We start from the raw sequence: 17,213 nt of genomic DNA on the forward strand, positions 1-17,213 counted from the left end.
CCCATTGAAGAACAGTTCCCAGGCCACTCTGCTTAATTCACAAGTTTGGTTTTCTTAGGGCTCTCCTGGGGTTAGGGTGAGGGCCTCCAAACTCATACCCAGGGCCGTAGCTAGGGGGTGGTGAGGTGGGCCCTGCCAGGGGCACGAAATTGACTAAAAATATATCCATAAATATCAATTATTGCCTCATAAGAAATGGTTTTAAATAAAGGGTGAATTGAATGGGTGGAGGGGCGGGGGTTGGAGGAGAGGCGGAAAGAAGAGCAAAATTGTCGGCGGCTAAGGGGCGCAATCTGGATGGTTCTGCCAGGGGTGCATTATCACCTGGCTACCGCTCTGCTCATACCCCTAGTCCCTAAAGCATTTCTGTGGCTACTTCAAAACCTCCTTTTAAGAACTGAAGACACGGCAGATGCTGCCACAGCTTTATGAAACATGATTTATTCACGTATTTACAGAGGAATTTAGTTGGAGGGAGTCCATCTAACAAGCCCCTAACAAGCTCCAATAGGGGCTTGTTTTCTGCAGTAGTTCAGCACTGGAATCCAAGGCAACTCTCACAAAATAACTTCAGCCAGCCAGCACAAATTGTTCTGCCTCCTCCCCTGCTGCTACTCGAGGTCTTGTGCCAAAGCCCCCCCCCCAACTCTTCCTGCAGCATCACACCTAGTGACCCCAGCAACCTTCCAAATCCCCTGCCTCTGTCACAGCTCAGGGCAGCAGGGGAAGTACAGTTCTCTTGCCTTCCCAAGGGCCCTGAATAGCCCTGTATTGTTTCTTAATGGTTCAGGCTTGGCCAGGTCATTTTCCATAGGCTAATTCCTCTGCTGCTTGTATTTATCCTGTCCTATCCCAATAAGTCAAAATCCTACCATTTTTAATATCTAGAGCTTAGGGGAGTCCAGTGTGTGTGCTTAAGTGTGCGTAAGTAATTCAGAATGTAATTATATAATTCAAACTCATTTGCTGAAATACATGGTCTGCTTTAGTGGGCACTTTGTTGGTTTAATAAAAGGAACCATAGAATCCTAGAATTGTAGAGTTGGAACTTCATTTATCTTGTATTGTTATTGAAATAAAAACCTTAGAGTGAGGAATAGTTCCTGTGTTCTTGGGTCTCTCCCCCCCCCCCAGTTCCCTCTCACAAATGATGACTGGTGGAACCTTCTCCCACAAGAAGTTAGGCAGACCCTCACCCTACTGACTTTCAGAGGTGTGGTCAAAGCTGTTTTATTTCAGAGAGTCATTGCTTCCTGAATGCTTCTCAGAAGGTTAAAATGGTCACAGCTGGTGATTGTTTTTCCTTTTCTGAGAGAGAGATTTAAAATTGTTGAGGTTTTAAATTTTGGAAGTTTAAGTAATGTTTTAAATTGTGTATATGGTAGATTTTATTGTTACAGACCACTTGAGACTGGTGATATGGAAAGTGCGATATAATTTCTTAAAATAAAAAAATGAAAGCCATAGATAGAAATTGCATCGATTCAAAGAATCAGAAGCAGGGAGAAAAATGTATGTGCCTGGCATTCAAAAGCAAATGACATCACTGGCGGGCAAGCCTAATGAGGGAGAGCTCTACACAACCAGGGGCTACCACTGGCAAGGCCTCTTCTCTTGCTGCCCCCCCCCTTGGCACCTCTGTTGGAGGGGGGGGCACAGAGAAGGGCTTCAAGTGATCACTGCAGAGTTCAGGTAAGTTGATATGGGAAGGGGAGGTCCTTGAGGTACTGAGATTCTGAACCACGTAAGTCAAAACCAGCATTTGAATAGGGGCTAGTAATCAATTGGCAACCAGAGTAATGAGAATGTTCCTTCCTAGCAACCTCTACGACAGGGAGGGGGCGGGGCTAAAAGAGCTATTGCTTTTTAGCTATAAGGGCACATTCACCCTTAGGCAGCCTCCCAGGACCAGCATGCCATTGGTGAGTGACCCAAAGTGGCTGTGGTCACCTCACACTCTCACGCCTGTGAACACAGGACACATGCATAAACCTCTCTGACCAACTGAACACTGTGTCTGATCTTTAGATTGGTTTTGCTGCCGCCGAATTAGTGGGATTGTGGATTTGGTTGGGAAGTGGAAATAAAAATGTGCTTGTGGTGCTGGATCAGGCCCCTGGACCCTTCTCTGAACTAAGCCAACCCTCAAAATTGGTGCCAGCTAAAAACTATGATGTAAATAAGTGAGGGTTTCTGATGGCACACCAGCATGAAATTGTACTCAGAGCTCCCCACTTCCTCAATATACTCTGGAAAAGGAAGAAGGTATTTGTGCCCTCTGGGAAATATATGTTGAAAATCATTTTGTACACAAGTGTGAAAAGCACACGGAACACATTTTTAAACCATTACTCATTTTATTTTATTTGTATAACAACAGTGAGACATTGTTGCACAGTTGAGCAGGTACAAAGCAAAGGAAGGAACAAATTTAGCAAACGGATTCATAGGCACCAGGAAATAGTAACTTATCTAGAAGGCATTCAGTTTGGGTCCACTGCATTGTGCACAAACTAGGATACGCTTTTCTAACTGTGGCCTAGCAGGATGTATATGTCCATATGAGAGTATATAATATGTCTAGTAATCATTAATCTCACTTCGTATTTAGCTAATACATGTTTATATCCTACTCAGCTAACTCCCCCTTATGAGAGCTCTACATTGTCTAAATATTAGCCCATAGTAATCAATTAAATGTTATAATAGAGAGGAAGCCTTTGAAGGTGCCTTTTGGCCTAACAATTTTCTTTTCACTTCTTGGAAGGTGGCAAAGGAATATCTGTAGGTGGAGTAGGATCACTCGTAAATTTCATATCACGGCAGAACAAGACCGTTTCCTTGCCCAAACCCAGCTGGTATTGCCATATGTAAATTTTCTCATTGGGCTGCAGAGGCACATTAAGAGATTCTTCAATCTCGGTGGCTTCATTCCAGTCTTGCTCTTCTGTGTTGACACTGCTCCCACCATACTGAGCAGTGAGAGAGAACTGGTACTTCGCAATAGCCTCAGAGAGTGCGCCTGCCTGATATGTGGCAGTCATGGATATGTTCCAGTTGTGCTCCACGCTGGTCATCTCCTTCTTGTTGTATCCCACTTTCTTAGTGATCTTCTTATTCCATACAAAGGGAGTGTTGGAGTCATTGGAGATGATCTTGATAGCTTCCCACTTACCGTAAGCTGGGCCTCGGCTAATAGCCATTCCTCCAGGGAGCATGTTTACAACATCCCTGTGGAAGGAATATGTAACAGCATCCAAATTTTCGTGGAAGCTGGTGCATCTATAGTACTGGACCCCCCATTCATCATGGGGTTTTACAAAGTAATAGTAATCCTTGATGCCCCAGTAGTAGAGACCATCCTTGCAAGCTGGGTGAAGTGTGTATTCAACTGCATCTGTATCTTCAGTCATATTAGTGATCCGACGGTAAATACCTCTTTTCTGGAAAATGATATAGAAGTATCCAAAGGCTGAGAGGTAATGGTCCCCTCCGCGGCAGTTGGGATGGAGGCTGTATACTACGGAATCCAAGTCTTTATTCATGTTGCTGACACGGCGATAGTTGTCTCCTTTGATGATATAAAATAGGTCATCCTCATGGGCTAAGTAGTGATCTCCTCCCGTGCAGGAACTGTGCAGGCTAAACACTTCGAGGTCTTTGCCCTCATGGAAATTGGTGGACCTCATGTAGCAGCCCAGGTCTGAGCGGACAATGTAGTAATATTCATCTACCCCACAGAAATCAACCCCTGGGGCTTTGTTCTTAGGGACTATCCCTGGCATGGTGCTTGATTCTAGAAAAAGAAAGCACTGTATTCAGTAAGATTTCACAAATTGATCATTCATTTACTCTTTGTAATTACTTTATTATTATATTATTTTTAATAATGAAAGAATTAACAGAATTTGCAGACCTCTTGGAAAACAGTCTCATTGCTTTAACACAATATACCTGCCAGTGCCAAATATGATGCCAAAGGTAAATGATTACTAATTAATTGTGATGTGCTTTGAAAGACGAACCAAACATCTTCTGCTTGTCAAGACATATTTCTCTATTTCTCTCTCCATTTGATAGGAGACCAACCCACCCCTTCCAAGGAATATAAATTGCGTTTAACAGGCTGATCACTTTTAAAAGCAGTTTGCCTTGTGATTTTAGGGAATGGTTGTTTGGGAAACGAAAGATCCAGATTTTGCAGAAAATCAATGCTTGTTTGAAGGCTCAGTGTGGCTAAAACACCTTTATCCATCACTGCTGTGCTTGCTCACAAAGAGAAGCTCTTTGCACCTCTTCCTTGTTCAGAACATATGAGAGAGTGGGCCTTCAATACTGAAGCCCCATTAAATGGAGAGGCTGAGCCAGTTGATTTTGAGGGGATATTTACCGAGACCTTTTGTGGGCACCATACGAGGGCACCCAGGCACTCATGAGTGCCATGCTGGTAACTGCTGTTCTAATTAATTCCTATCTCAGCTGTGATGGGAAGAGACTGCCTAACAGCTCAGAATATCTTGGAAAGAGGAGCAAAATCTCATTGTGTGCATAAACTGACACCATCCTTTCACCCATACAGCACTGGAAGGGGCAGATAAACTTACTTGCCTACCCTCAACCGCAGTACAGGAACTGCAGCAATAGTATTATAGTACCAGACTGTTGAGGTTCAGAGCTAGGAGAGGATGGAAGGACACATCTATGGGGGCTGTGGGGGAAGAGAAGAGATTCCCCAATTCTTTATTCCTCCTCGTATTTTCTTGTGGCATCTGATTTGTTCCTTCTAACACCAACGTGTCCAGGAGGTGCAGATTGTTAAGACTAGATGAGCCTCCCTGCTTGGGATTGCCATGCTGTAAGATCTGCACCCGCTCCATGCAGACTGAAGGTTTAAATACGTGTATAAATCCTATTTCTTAAAGCTACGACAGTCTCTACCATGTCTTCCATTTCCCAGGAGCACTGGGTGAGTCCCTGGAACACCTTGGGATCTTGCTACAGCTCGGCAGAGGAAAGTGTTCTTGAATATGCATGAATGTCATTTTTAAATAGATTGTATTCTGAAAGAGATCTGGAGGTCGGGATAGATGTTCCTAATATAAGATAAACTTGATAAGCTATTTACAAAAGAAATGTTCCAGGGAGCTCTAGCTTCTCTGTTGCTGAATCCTTCCCCTACCCAGAGGCCCCTTCCAGTCCCATCTGCGTTCTCAAAGATACCCATGGGCCCCTTCCAAACCCAAGATGTTGCATATGAGTTCAGAATCTGGTAGGAATGGGGATTCTGCCTCTGGATCACATCATGATCTCATCCTGCAAGGTGTTTCATGACGTTTAGAGGAGACTGAGTAAATGAAGGGAGTTCTGGTTGCTGGAGGGACCAGAGATACCAATCCCTAAAGCCTTAGGGAAGCCAGTGGTGAAGGAAGGAGAACAGGCACCCAGGGCTGGGGACGGGGAAAACAGCCTGCTGGCGCATGTGCGTGTGCTGCTACGTAACATGTGTGCACTGCTACATACCACGCATGCGTTCACATCGTATGTATGGCGGTGGGATCCTCTGCTTGCAGCTGCAGAGTCATCAGAGGGATCCTTTGCTCGCGGCTGCAGTGGTGGTGGAGGAGGGTTAGGGTGTGCCGTATGGCGCTTGAGCGGTGCTGCGCATGCGCCGCTGGTCAGTTTGCCAGTGGCACCGCTCGAGTGCTGAACGGACGGCGGAGAAGGGTGCAGCCACGAGCAGAGGATCGTCCGCACGTGTCAGTGGCAGCACGATGGTGGTGCGCGCCTGGGAGTGGCAGGGTGAGCCCCCCGTAGGGTGCCTTCTTGTCACGCCTCCTCAGAGATGGCACCCGGGGAGGGGGCTCGCCCCCTTCCTCCATCACTGCAGAAGGCTCCATGTCACTTCAATATCACACAGGGAATATCATTGGCTCCCAATAATTATAAAGAAGTAGTTAGACTAGAGGTCTACAAAGAAGCACCTCCTGAAACCCCCTGGGATTTTGCCTAAGTTGTGCAGAGAGAGATTCTGTTTGAATATGCATTAATGTCATTTTTAGATTCAAGGTCTGTTGCTGGAATACATGGTCTGTTTTAGTAGTCTGATTGTTGGATTATTGAAAGAAACTTCATTTAACTTGTACTGTTATTGCTGAAATAAACACCTTAGAGTTTATGATTATATCCTTTATAATTATAAAGAGGTAGTTAGACTACAGGTCCACAAAAGCACTCCCTCCCTTATGCCCCAAATTCTAAAGTAGTTTCTCTCCTCTCCTGCCCAGTAAATCTCCAAGACTTACCAGTATTGGTGGTATTCAGACAGAAAGTTTTGTAGTAGGTGGCAGCTGCTTCTCTTGGTGGAGAATGAAGGAAATGTGTGAACACTTGATGTTTAAATAGGATAGAAGAGGCTACGGATTAAGGAGAAACTACACACTGCTCCACCTACATTGGAACCAAATACATGATTTATTGATTTTTTCAGACAATGTACAGAAATAACAACCACAAGAAAACCCTCCCACTCCCCTGAGTGTAGAGTTTGCCAGGAACAAAAATATTGCATCAGCAGAACTTGGAATATATACAATTTTATAGTGTTGTTGAAAATGAATCATTCCATAATATCCCCCCTTCTCCAGCTCTCATCTCTGGTACATGTGCCAGACTGTTATGTATCTCAAACAACTTTTGGACACACAGAAAGATTGTATGAGCAATTCTTATATAAGCCTCTATGTAAATCACTCCACAGTCCCTAGAGTCCGAATAAGCGCTCGCTGGGTGCTATTTGAGGCCCCCGGCGTGCAGCAAACCCCGATTCTCACTGGGATTTGCAGGATGTGGCCCACCTTCCCGGTGCCGTGGAGCGTTGGGGGTTCCGCCAAACCCCCTGATCAAACACACCTATCCGCAGCGCTGTTGGGGGCGGGGCCAGGTGAGCAGACGGCAGGTGAGCAGGCTTCACTCTGCTCCACTCCAGGGGTTGGAATATGGGGCGGAGCCTGCTCTGAGTGCGCAGTTGGCTCTGGAGCTCCACCCACCTGACCCTCTCTTTGATCACCAGCTTTATTAAAGGTTCGCAGGCGTTGCTACGGTCCTATGATGGTTGCTGTTAAAGGACCGGGAAGGAATTCCCCCCGCATGGCAGGTTTCATCTTCCCCATAGCAATGGCCACAACTTTAGTGGTTTTAGACCTTAGGCGGAATCCTTTAGTCTATCTTTCTTATAGGGGAGCGCGAAATGGTGACTCCTCCCCCCTTGCAACAGCGTTTTCAGGGTTAAAGGAGGTTTGTGAAGGGAGTGACTGGCACAGTGAACGCCCCAAAGGTGCGCGCGCGGGGGGGGGGGGGGGCTTGCTATGTAAACATGCATTTTGCAGTGCCCCCTGTGATCTGATGAACCCCGCTGTGCCTCAGTTCCCCCGGCTGCAGGGCTGAGAGGGATAGACCCCCAATGCCGAAGCCAAGGTTTCCTACATCTGAAATTGATAATAAAAGTTGTGGCCATTTTAAATCCCAGTAGATGTTGTGATGTGTGAGTCCTTGGTCTAATTTTGTCACCAAGAGGGTGAAGCCTTAATTACCAAGGGGATCCAGGGCCTGAGCCCATTAGCACGCACTCCCTACCTCGGAGGAGACAAAGGCACCAGGGACCAGCTTCTTCAGAGAGAAAGGTTTTTATTTTCGTCTGCGCAGAATGGCACCAGTGGAATTGCTTCACAAAGACTGGCGCATTGAAACAAAGGTGCATTCAGCTTTTATCACCCTCAGTTCTCCTCCTGCCCCCCCTTTACACCCAATCATATGCATCCACCTATACTGTTCCCCCCCTTACACCAATCATATGCATCCACCTATACACCCCACCTTCTTGGAGCATGGGGGGAGGAAGGCACCCTTACATTCCTACGCATGCTCAGTTAGTGAATTACTACGTGTCCATTGTATCCATATACGTGTTCATTCTATTCATATACGCTACGTGGTCATTCTTACTAGGGGCCATTCTAACCTAACAAGTTTAACTTGCCTAAGATACTAGGACTTGCCTAAGATACTATCAGAAGATAATAGCATGGCTGGAGCTCTCCAGCCAAACTTGTTTAACCAGATTAAGAGATACACGTACTCTCTCCCTTCAATAAGATACACGTCCCACTCCCTTCAAGGGGAGGAGGTCTTTGCCTGGGCCTACAAAGATTCCCTTTGCTGCAGAAGTTTGCCTGGAGTTTCCACAGAAATCTTCCTCTTAAGTAAATCAAACATCCCTTCCACACTTCCCAGTCCACTCTGGTTAATTCACACATTCAGTCTTCCTAGGGCTCTCCTAGGATTATGGTCGGAGCCTCAAAACTCATACCCCTGTCCCAAAAGAGTTTCTGTGGCCACTTCAAAACAGAAGTTCAGAATTCCTGCTGCTTCCTCTTGGTGGTTCAGCCTACTCCATCTCTTGCCGCATATTCCAAATCCAAATCTTGCCACCGGGCTTTAGCTGGGGGCACTTTATGAACAATTCCTTGACCCACACCCACCCCACCTAGGCGGCCAGAACCCTCCCCCCCCCTTTGCCTTTTGATGGGGCTAAATAAAGGCAAGCAACTTCCCTATCGCCTAAACCCATGGACTCTGGGTGACCTTGGCTGATGGGATCTGCTTGGCCCTCAACCTCATTTTAAGATTTGAAGACAGGGCGGATGCTGCCAAAGCTTTACGAAACATGATTTATTTACGTATTTACATAGGAATTTAGTTGGAGGGAATCCATCTAACAAACCCCTAACAAGCTTCAATAGGGGCTTGTTTTCTACATTAGTTCAGCACTGGAATCCAAGGCAACTCTCACAAAATAACTTCAGCCAGCCAGCACAAATTGTTCTGCCTCCTCCCCTGCTGCTACTCGAGGTCCTGTGCCAAAGCCCCCCCCCCAACTCTTCCTGCAGCATCACACCTAGTGACCCCAGAAACCTTCCAAATCCCCTGCCTCTGTCACAGCTCAGGGCAGCAGGGGAAGTACAGTTCTCTTGCCTTCCCAAGGGTCCTTAATAGCCCTGTATTGCTTCTTAATGGTTCAAGCTTGGCCAGGTCATTTTCCATAGGCTACCGTAATTCCTCTGCTGCTTGTATTTATCCTGTCCTATCCCAATAAGTCAAAATCCTACCATTTTTAATATCTAGAGGTTAGGGGGTCCATGGCCAGCCCAGTGTGTGTGCTTAAGTGTGCATGAGTAATTAAGAATGTAATTATATAATTCAAACTCATTTGGTGAAACACATGGTCTGTTTTAGTAGGCACGTTGTTGGATTAATAAAAGGAACCATAGAATCCTAGAATTGTAGAGTTGGAACTTCATTTATCTTGCATTGTTTTTGTTGAAAGAGAGGGCCTCTGCTTCCTGAATGCTTCTCGGAAGTTTAAAATGGTCACTGCTGGTGGTTGTTTTTCTTTTCTGAGAGAGAGATTTAAAATTCTTGAGGTTTTAAATTTGGGAGTTTAAGTGATGTTTTAAATTCTGTATATGGTACATTTTATTGTTAAAGACAACCTGAGACCTATGATGTGGAAAGTAGGATATAATTTCTTAAAATAAATAAAATAAAAGGAATAGATAGGAATTGCATCGATTCAAAGAATCAGAAGCCAAGAGAAAAATGTATGTGCCTGGCATTCAAAAGTTAATAACATCCGTGGTGGTCAAGCCTAATGAGGGAGAGCTCTACACAACCAGGGGCTACCACTAGCAAGGCCACTTCTCTTGCTGCCCCCCCTCGGCACCTCCGTTGGAGGGGGGGGCACAGAGAAGGGCTTCCAGTGATCACTGCAGAGTTCAGGTAGGTTGATATGTGAAGGGGAGGTCCTTGAGGTACTGAGATTCTGAACCACGTAAGTCGAAACCAGCATTTGAATTGGGGCTAGTAATCAATTGGCAACCAGAGTAAAGAGAATGTTCCTTCCTAGCACCTCTAGGACAGGGAGGGGGCGGGGCTAAAAGGGCTATTGCTTTTTAGCTATAAGGGCACATTCACCCTTAGGCAGCCTCCCAGGACCAGCATGCCATTGGTGAGTGACCCAAAGTGGCTGTGGTCACCTCACACTCTCACGCCTGTGAACACAGGACACATGCATAAACCTCTCTGACCAACTGAACACTGTGTCTGATCTTTAGATTGGTTTTGCTGCCGCCGAATTAGTGGGATTGTGGATTTGGTTGGGAAGTGGAAATAAAAATGTGCTTGTGGTGCTGGATCAGGCCCCTGGACCCATCTCTGAACTAAGCCAACCCTCAAAATTGGTGCCAGCTAAAAACTATGATGTAAATAAGTGAGGGTTTCTGACGGCACACCAGCATGAAATTGTAAACAGAGCTCCCCACTTCCTCAATACACTCTGGAAAAAGGAAGAAGGTATTTGTGTCTTCTGGGAAATATATGTTGAAAATCATTTTGTACACAAGTGTGAAAAGCACACAGAACACATTTTTAAACCATTGATTATTCATTTTATTTGATTTGTAGAACATTGGGACAGATTCCAGAGTTCAGCAGGTACAAATTAAGATGAAGGTACAAATTTGACAAAGTGATTCATAGGCACCAGGGAAATAGTAGCTTATCTAAAAGGCATTCAGCTTGGATCACCTGCATCATGCACAAACTAGGATATGCTTTTCTAACTGTAGCCCAACAGGATGTGTATGTCCATATGAGAGTATATAATAGTAATCATTAATCTCGCTTCGTGTTTAGCTTATGCATGTCTATATACTACTCAGCTAACTCCCCATTACAAGAGCTCTAGATTGTCTAAATATTAGCTCATAGTAATCAATTAAATGTTATAAACGAAAGGAAGCCTTTGAAGATGCCTTTTGGCCTACCACTTTTCTTTTCAATTCTTGGAAGGTGGCAAAGGAATATCTGTAGGTGGAGTAGAATTATTCGTAAATTTCATATCACGGCAGAACAAAACCGTTTCCTTGCCCAAACCCAGCTGGTATTGCCATATGTACATCTTCTCATTGGGCTGCAGGGTCAAATTAATAGCTTCTTCGATCTCAGTGGCTTCATTCCAGTCTTCCTGCTCTGTGTTGACACTCTTTCCACCATACTCAGCAGTGAGAGAGAACTGGTACCTAGCAATCGCTGCAGTGAGTGCGCCTGGCTGATATGAGGCAGTCATGGAAACATTCCAGTTGTGCTCCACGCTGCTCATCTTCTGCTTGGTGTATCCCACTTTCTTGGTGATCTTCTTATTCCATACAATGGGAGTGTTGGAGTCATTGGAGATGGTCTTGATAGCTTCCCACTTACCATAAGCTGGGCCTCGGCTAATAGCCATTCCTCCAGGGAGCATGTTCACAACATCCCTATGGAAGGAGTATGTAACAGCATCCAAATTTTCGTGGAAGTTGGTGCATCTATAGTACTGGACCCCCCATTCATCATGGGGTTTTACAAAGTAATAGTAATCCTTGATGCCCCAGTAATAGAGACCATCCTTGCAAGTTGGGTGAAGTGTGTATTCAACTGCATCTGTATCTTCATGCATATTAGTGACCTTACGGTAAACACCTCTTTTCTGGAAAATGATATAGAAGGATCCAAAGGCTGAGAGGTAATGGTCCCCTCCGCGGCAGTTGGGATGGAGGCTGTATACTACAGAATCCAAGTCTTTATTCATGTTGCTGACACGGCGATAGTTGTCTCCTTTGATGATGTAGAATAGGTCATCCTTATGGGCTAAGTAGTGATCTCCTCCCATGCAGGAACTGTGCAGGCTAAACACTTCAAGGTCTCTGCCCTCATGGAAATTGGTGGACTTCATGTAGCAGCCCAGGTCTGAGCGGACAATGTAGTAATATTTATCTACCCCACAGAAATCAACCCCTGGGGCTTTGTTCTTAGGGATTATCCCTGGCATTGTGCTTGATTCTAGGAAAAGAAAGCAATGTATTCAGTTAGATCAGAAGATTTCACAAATTGATCATTTATTTACTCTTTGTAATTACTTTATTATTAATGTATATTATTTTTGATAATGAAAGAATTAACAGAATTTGCTGACCTCTTGGAAAACAATCTCAGTGCTTTAACAGAATATACCCACCAGTGCCAAATATGATGCCAAAGGTAAATGATTACTAATTAATTGTGAGGTGCTTTGAAAGACAAATCAAACATCTTCTGCTTGTCAAGACATATTTCTCTATCTACCGTATTTTTCGTCCCATAGGACGCTCCGTCCCATAGGATGCACCTTGTTTTTTGGGGGGGAAATAAAGGGGAAAAAAATTCCTTTATTCCCCCCCCCCAAACCAGGTCGGCAGGCTGCTATCCGCAGCGTGGGAAGCCCTGCGGGGAACTCCTGCAGGGCTCGCCACACTGCGGATGTCTGCCCGGCGCGAGGGGCACTCTGATTCAGGGCGCCCCTCGCGCCGGGAAGCAGGCTGCTATCCGCAGCCTAGACAGCCCTGCGGGACCTCCTGCAGGGTTGCCTAGGCTAAGGATGCGTTCCCGAAGCGCTGGGCGCTCTGCTTCCAGCGCGCTCGGCGCTCCGGGAAGCAGGCAGCTATCCGCAGCCTAGACAGCCCTGCGGGACCTCCCGCAGGGCTGCCTAGGCTGTGGATGTATTCCCGAAGCGCCGGGCGCTCTGCTTTCAGCACGCCCAGCGCTCTGGGAAGCAGGCTGCTAGCAGGCCTAGACAGCCCTGCGGGAACTCCCGCAGGGCTGCCTAGGCTGCGGACGTCTTCCTGAAGCCTGGAGAGCGAGAGGGGCACCGACCCCTCTCACTCTCCAAGCTTCAGGGAAAGCCTGCATTCGCCCCATAGGACGCACCCAGATTTCCCCTTCATTTTTGGAGGGGAAGAAGTGCATCCTATAGGGCGAAAAATACGGTATTTCTCTCTCCATTTGATAGGAGACCCACCCATCCCTTCCAAGGAATATAAATTGTATTTGACAGGCTGATAAGTTTTAAAAACAGTTTGCCTTGTGATTTTAGGGAATAGCTGTTTGGGAAATGAAAGATCCAGATTTTGCAGAAAATCTTGTTTGAAGGCTCAATGTGGCTAAAACACCTATATCCATCACTGCTGTGCTTGCTCACAAAGAGAAGCTCCTTGCACCTCTCCCTTGCTCAGAACATATTAAAGAGTGGGCATTCAATGCTGAAGCCCCATTAAATGGAGAGGCTGAGCCAGTGGATTTTGAGGGGATATTTACCGAGACCTTTTGTGGGCACCATACAAGGGCACCCAGGCACTCATGAGTGCCATGCTGGTAACTGCTGTTCGAATTAATTTCCTATCTCAGTTGTGATGGGAAGAGACTGCCTAACAGCTCAGAATATCTTGGAAAGAGGAGCAAAATTCAGGTCTGAAGCTGCTTCTCTCATTGTGTGCATGAACCGACACCATCCTTTCACCCATACAGCACTGGAAGGGGCAGATAAACTTACTTTGCCTACCCTCAACCTCGGTAGTTAATGCTCTACAGGAATAGTACTATAGTGCCAGACTGTTGAGGTTCAGAGCTAGGAGAGGATGGAAGGACACATCTATGGGGGCTGTGGGGGAAGAGAAGAGATTCCCCAATTCTTTATTCCCCCTCGTATTTTCTTGTAGCGTCTGATTTGTTCCTTCTAACACCAACGTGTCCAGGAGGTGCAGATTGTTAAAACTAGATGAGCCTCCCTGCTTGGGATTGCCATGCTGTAAGATCTGCACCCCCTCCATGCAGACTGAAGGTTTAAATATGTCTATAAATCATATTTCTTAAAGCTACGACAGTCTCTGCCATGTATTCTTCTCTCCCATTCTGTTGCCATAACTCTAGAGCTGAAGAGGTCCTATTAAAATAGCCTGACAGCAGAGTCAGCGGATAGGCAAAAGAAGATACTTTTCCACACAATGCAAAACCACTTTATGAATAAATTATCACAAAGCATTGAGATAGACATTGTCTCCTGGTGACTATATGCAGCCGTACACCTTGCTTTTCAAGAAACATTCAGTTTATCTAGGACTGCATTGTGAAAGAGATCCGGAGGTTGGGAGGGATATTCCTAATATAAGTTATACTTTATGAACTATTTACAAAAGAAATGTTCCAGGGAGCTCCAGCTTCTCTGTTGCTGAATCCTTCCCCTACCCAGAGGTCCCTTCCAGTCCCATCTGCGTTCTCAAGGACACCCATGGGCCCCTTCCAAACCCAAGATGTTGCATATGAGTTCAGAGTCTGGTAGGAATGGGGATTCTGCCTCTGGATCACATCATGATCTCATCCTGCAAGGTGTTTCATGACATTTAGAGGAGACTGAGTTCTGGTTGCTGGAGGGACCAGAGATACCAATCCCTAAAGCCTTTGGGAAGCCAGTGGCGAAGGAAGGAGAACAGGCACCCAGGGCTGGGGACGGGGGAAACAGCCTGCTGGCGCATGTGCGTGTGCTGCTACGTACCAAGTGTGGACTGCTACATACCACGCATGCGTTCGCATCGTAAGTATGGCGGTGGGATCCTCTGCTCGCAGCTGCAGAGTCATCAGAGGGAACCTTCGCTCGCGGCTGCAGTGGTGGTGGAGGGTTAGGGTGTGCCGTATGGCGCTTGAGCGGTGCTGCGCATGCGCCACTGGTCGGTTTGCCAGTGGCACCGCTCGAGTGCTGTACGGACGGCGGAGAAGGGTGCAGCCACGAGCAGAGGATCGTCCGCACGTGTCAGTGGCAGCACGATGGCGGTGCGCGCCTGGGAGTGGCAGGGTGAGCCCCCCGTAGGGTGCCTTCTTGTCATGCCTCCTCAGAGATGGCACCCGGGGAGGGGGCTCGCCCCCTTCCTCCATCACTGCAGAAGGCTCCATGTCACTTCAATATCACACAGGGAATATCATTGGCTCCCAATAATTATAAAGAAGTAGTTAGACTACAGGTCCACAAAGAAGCACCTCCTGAAACCCCCTGGGATTTTGCCTAAGTTGTGCAGAGAGAGATTCTGTTTGAATATGCATTAATGTCATTTTTAGATTCAAGGTCTGTTGCTGGAATACATGGTCTGTTTTAGTAGTCTGATTGTTGGATTATTGAAAGAAACTTCATTTAACTTGTACTGTTATTGCTGAAATAAACACCTTAGAGTTTATGATTATATCCTTTATAATTATAAAGAGGTAGTTAGACTACAGGTCCACAAAAGCACCCCCTCCCTTATGCCCCAAATTCTAAAGTAGTTTCTCTCCTCTCCTGCCCAGTAAATCTCCAAGACTTACCGGTATTCGTGGTATTCAGACAGAAAGTTTTGTAGTAGGTGGCAGCTGCTTCTCTTGGTGGAGAATGAAGGAAATATGTGAACACTTGCTGTTTAAATAGGATAGAAGAGGCTACGGATTAAGGAGAAACTACACACTGCTCCACCTACATTGGAACCAAATACATGATTTATTGATTTTTTCAGACAATGTACAGAAATAACAACCACAAGAAAACCCTCCCACTCCCCTGAGTGTAGAGGAACAAAAATATTACATCAGCAGAACTTGGAATATATACAATTTTATAGTGTTGTTGAAAATGAATCATTCCATAATATCCCCCCTTCTCCAGCTCTCATCTCTGGTACATGTGCCAGACTGTTATGTATCTCAAACAACTTTTGGACACACAGAAAGATTGTATAAGCAATTCTTATATAAGCCTCTATGTAAATCACTCCACAGTCCCTAGAGTCCGAATAAGCGCTTGCTGGGTGCTATTTGAGGCCCCTGGCGTGCAGCAAACCCCGATCCTCACTGCGATTTGCAGGATGTGGCTCACCTTCCCGGTGCCGTGGAGCGTTGGGGGTTCCGCCAACCCCCCTGATCAAACACACCTATCCGCAGCGCTGTTGGGGGCGGGGCCAGGTGAGCAGACCGCAGGTGAGCAGGCTTCACTCTGCTCCACTCCAGGGGTTGGAATATGGGGCGGAGCCTGCTCTGAGTGCGCAGTTGGCTCTGGAGCTCCACCCACCTGACCCTCTCTTTGATCACCAGCTTTATTAAAGGTTAACCTTTTCAGGTTCGCAGGGGTTGCTACGATCCTATGATGGTTGCTGTTAAAGGACCGGGAAGGAATTCCCCCTGCATGGCAGGTTTCATCTTCCCCATAGCAATTGTCACAACTTTAGTGGTTTTAGACCTTAGGCGGAATCCTTTAGTCTATCTTTCTTATAGGGGAGCGCGAAATGGTGATTCCTCCCCCCTTGCAACAGCGTTTTCAGGGTTAAAGGAGGTTTGTGAAGGGAGTGACTGGCACAGTGAACGCCCCAAAGGTGCGGGGGGGGGGGGCTTGCTGTGTAAACATGCATTTTGCAGTGCCCCCTCTGATGTGATGAACCCCGCTGTGCCTCAGTTCCCCCGGCTGCAGGGCTGAGAGGGATAGATGCCCAATGCCTAAGCCAAGGTTTCCTACATCTGAAATTGATAATAAAAGTTGTGGCCATTTTAAATCCCAGTAGACGTCGTGATGTGTGAGTCCTTGGTCTCGTTTTGTCACCAAGAGGGGAGGAGGTCTTTGCCTGGGCCTACAAAGATTCCCTTTGCTGCAGAAGTTTGCCTGAAGTTTCCACAGAAATCTTCCCCTTAAGTAAATCAAACATCCCTTCCACAGTTCCCAGTCCACTCTGGTTAATTCACACATTCAGTCTTCCTAGGGCTCTCCTAGGATTATGGTCGGAGCCTCAAAACTCATACCCCTAAGTCCCAAAAGAGTTTCTGTGGCCACTTCAAAACAGAAGTTCAGAATTCCTGCTGCTTCCTCTTGGTGGTCCAGCCTACTCCATTTCTTGCCGCATATTCCAAATCCAAATCTTGCCACCGGGCTTTACCTGGGGGCACTTTATGAACAATTCCTTGACCCACACCCACCCCACCTAGGCGGCCAGAACCCTCCCCCCCCTTTGCCTTCTGATGGGCCTAAATAAAGGCAAGCAACTTCCCTATCGCCTAAACCCATGGACTCTGGGTGACCTTGGCTGATGGGATCTGCTTGGCCCTCAACCTCATTTTAAGATTTGAAGACAGGGCGGATGCTGCCAAAGCTTTACGAAACATGATTTATTCACGTATTTACAGAGGAATTTAGTTGGAGGGAATCCATCTAACAAGCCCCTAACAAGCTCCAATAGGGGCTTGTTTTCTACATTAGTTCAGCACTTGAATCCAAGGCAACTCTCACAAAATAACTTCAG

The 17,213-nt window shown here is 46.3% G+C and overlaps 1 protein-coding gene across 2 annotated transcripts; it reads right to left on the reverse strand.

Annotated features, from left to right (window-relative positions):
- Positions 1–2,337: 2,337 nt before the first annotated feature.
- LOC310663056 (uncharacterized protein) lies at positions 2,338–15,408 on the reverse strand. Of its 2 annotated transcripts, none has more exons than XM_083410623.1 (2): positions 15,259–15,408; positions 2,338–3,796 (listed from the first exon to the last, which is right to left on the reverse strand). In XM_083410623.1, the coding sequence occupies exon 2, from the start codon at positions 3,783–3,785 to the stop codon at positions 2,754–2,756; it is 1,032 nt and encodes a 343-aa protein (XP_083266749.1). In that variant the 5' UTR covers positions 3,786–3,796; positions 15,259–15,408; the 3' UTR covers positions 2,338–2,753. The 2 variants fall into 2 exon arrangements, with proteins under 2 accessions (XP_083266749.1, XP_083266750.1); XM_083410624.1 differs by lacking the exon at positions 2,338–3,796 and adding an exon at positions 10,721–11,934 and having other exon boundaries at positions 15,259–15,388.
- Between the last annotated feature and the right edge of the window lie 1,805 nt (positions 15,409–17,213).

The sequence above is a fragment of the Podarcis tiliguerta genome (assembly GCF_965153285.1).
Source record: "Podarcis tiliguerta genome assembly, chromosome: 13".
NCBI lineage: Eukaryota > Metazoa > Chordata > Lepidosauria > Squamata > Lacertidae > Podarcis > Podarcis tiliguerta.

Coding starts and splice junctions, on each gene's coding strand:
- LOC310663056 (XM_083410623.1), bottom strand. CDS start 3,785: ATGCCAGGGATAGTCCCTAAGAACAAAGCCCCAGGGGTTGATTTCTGT.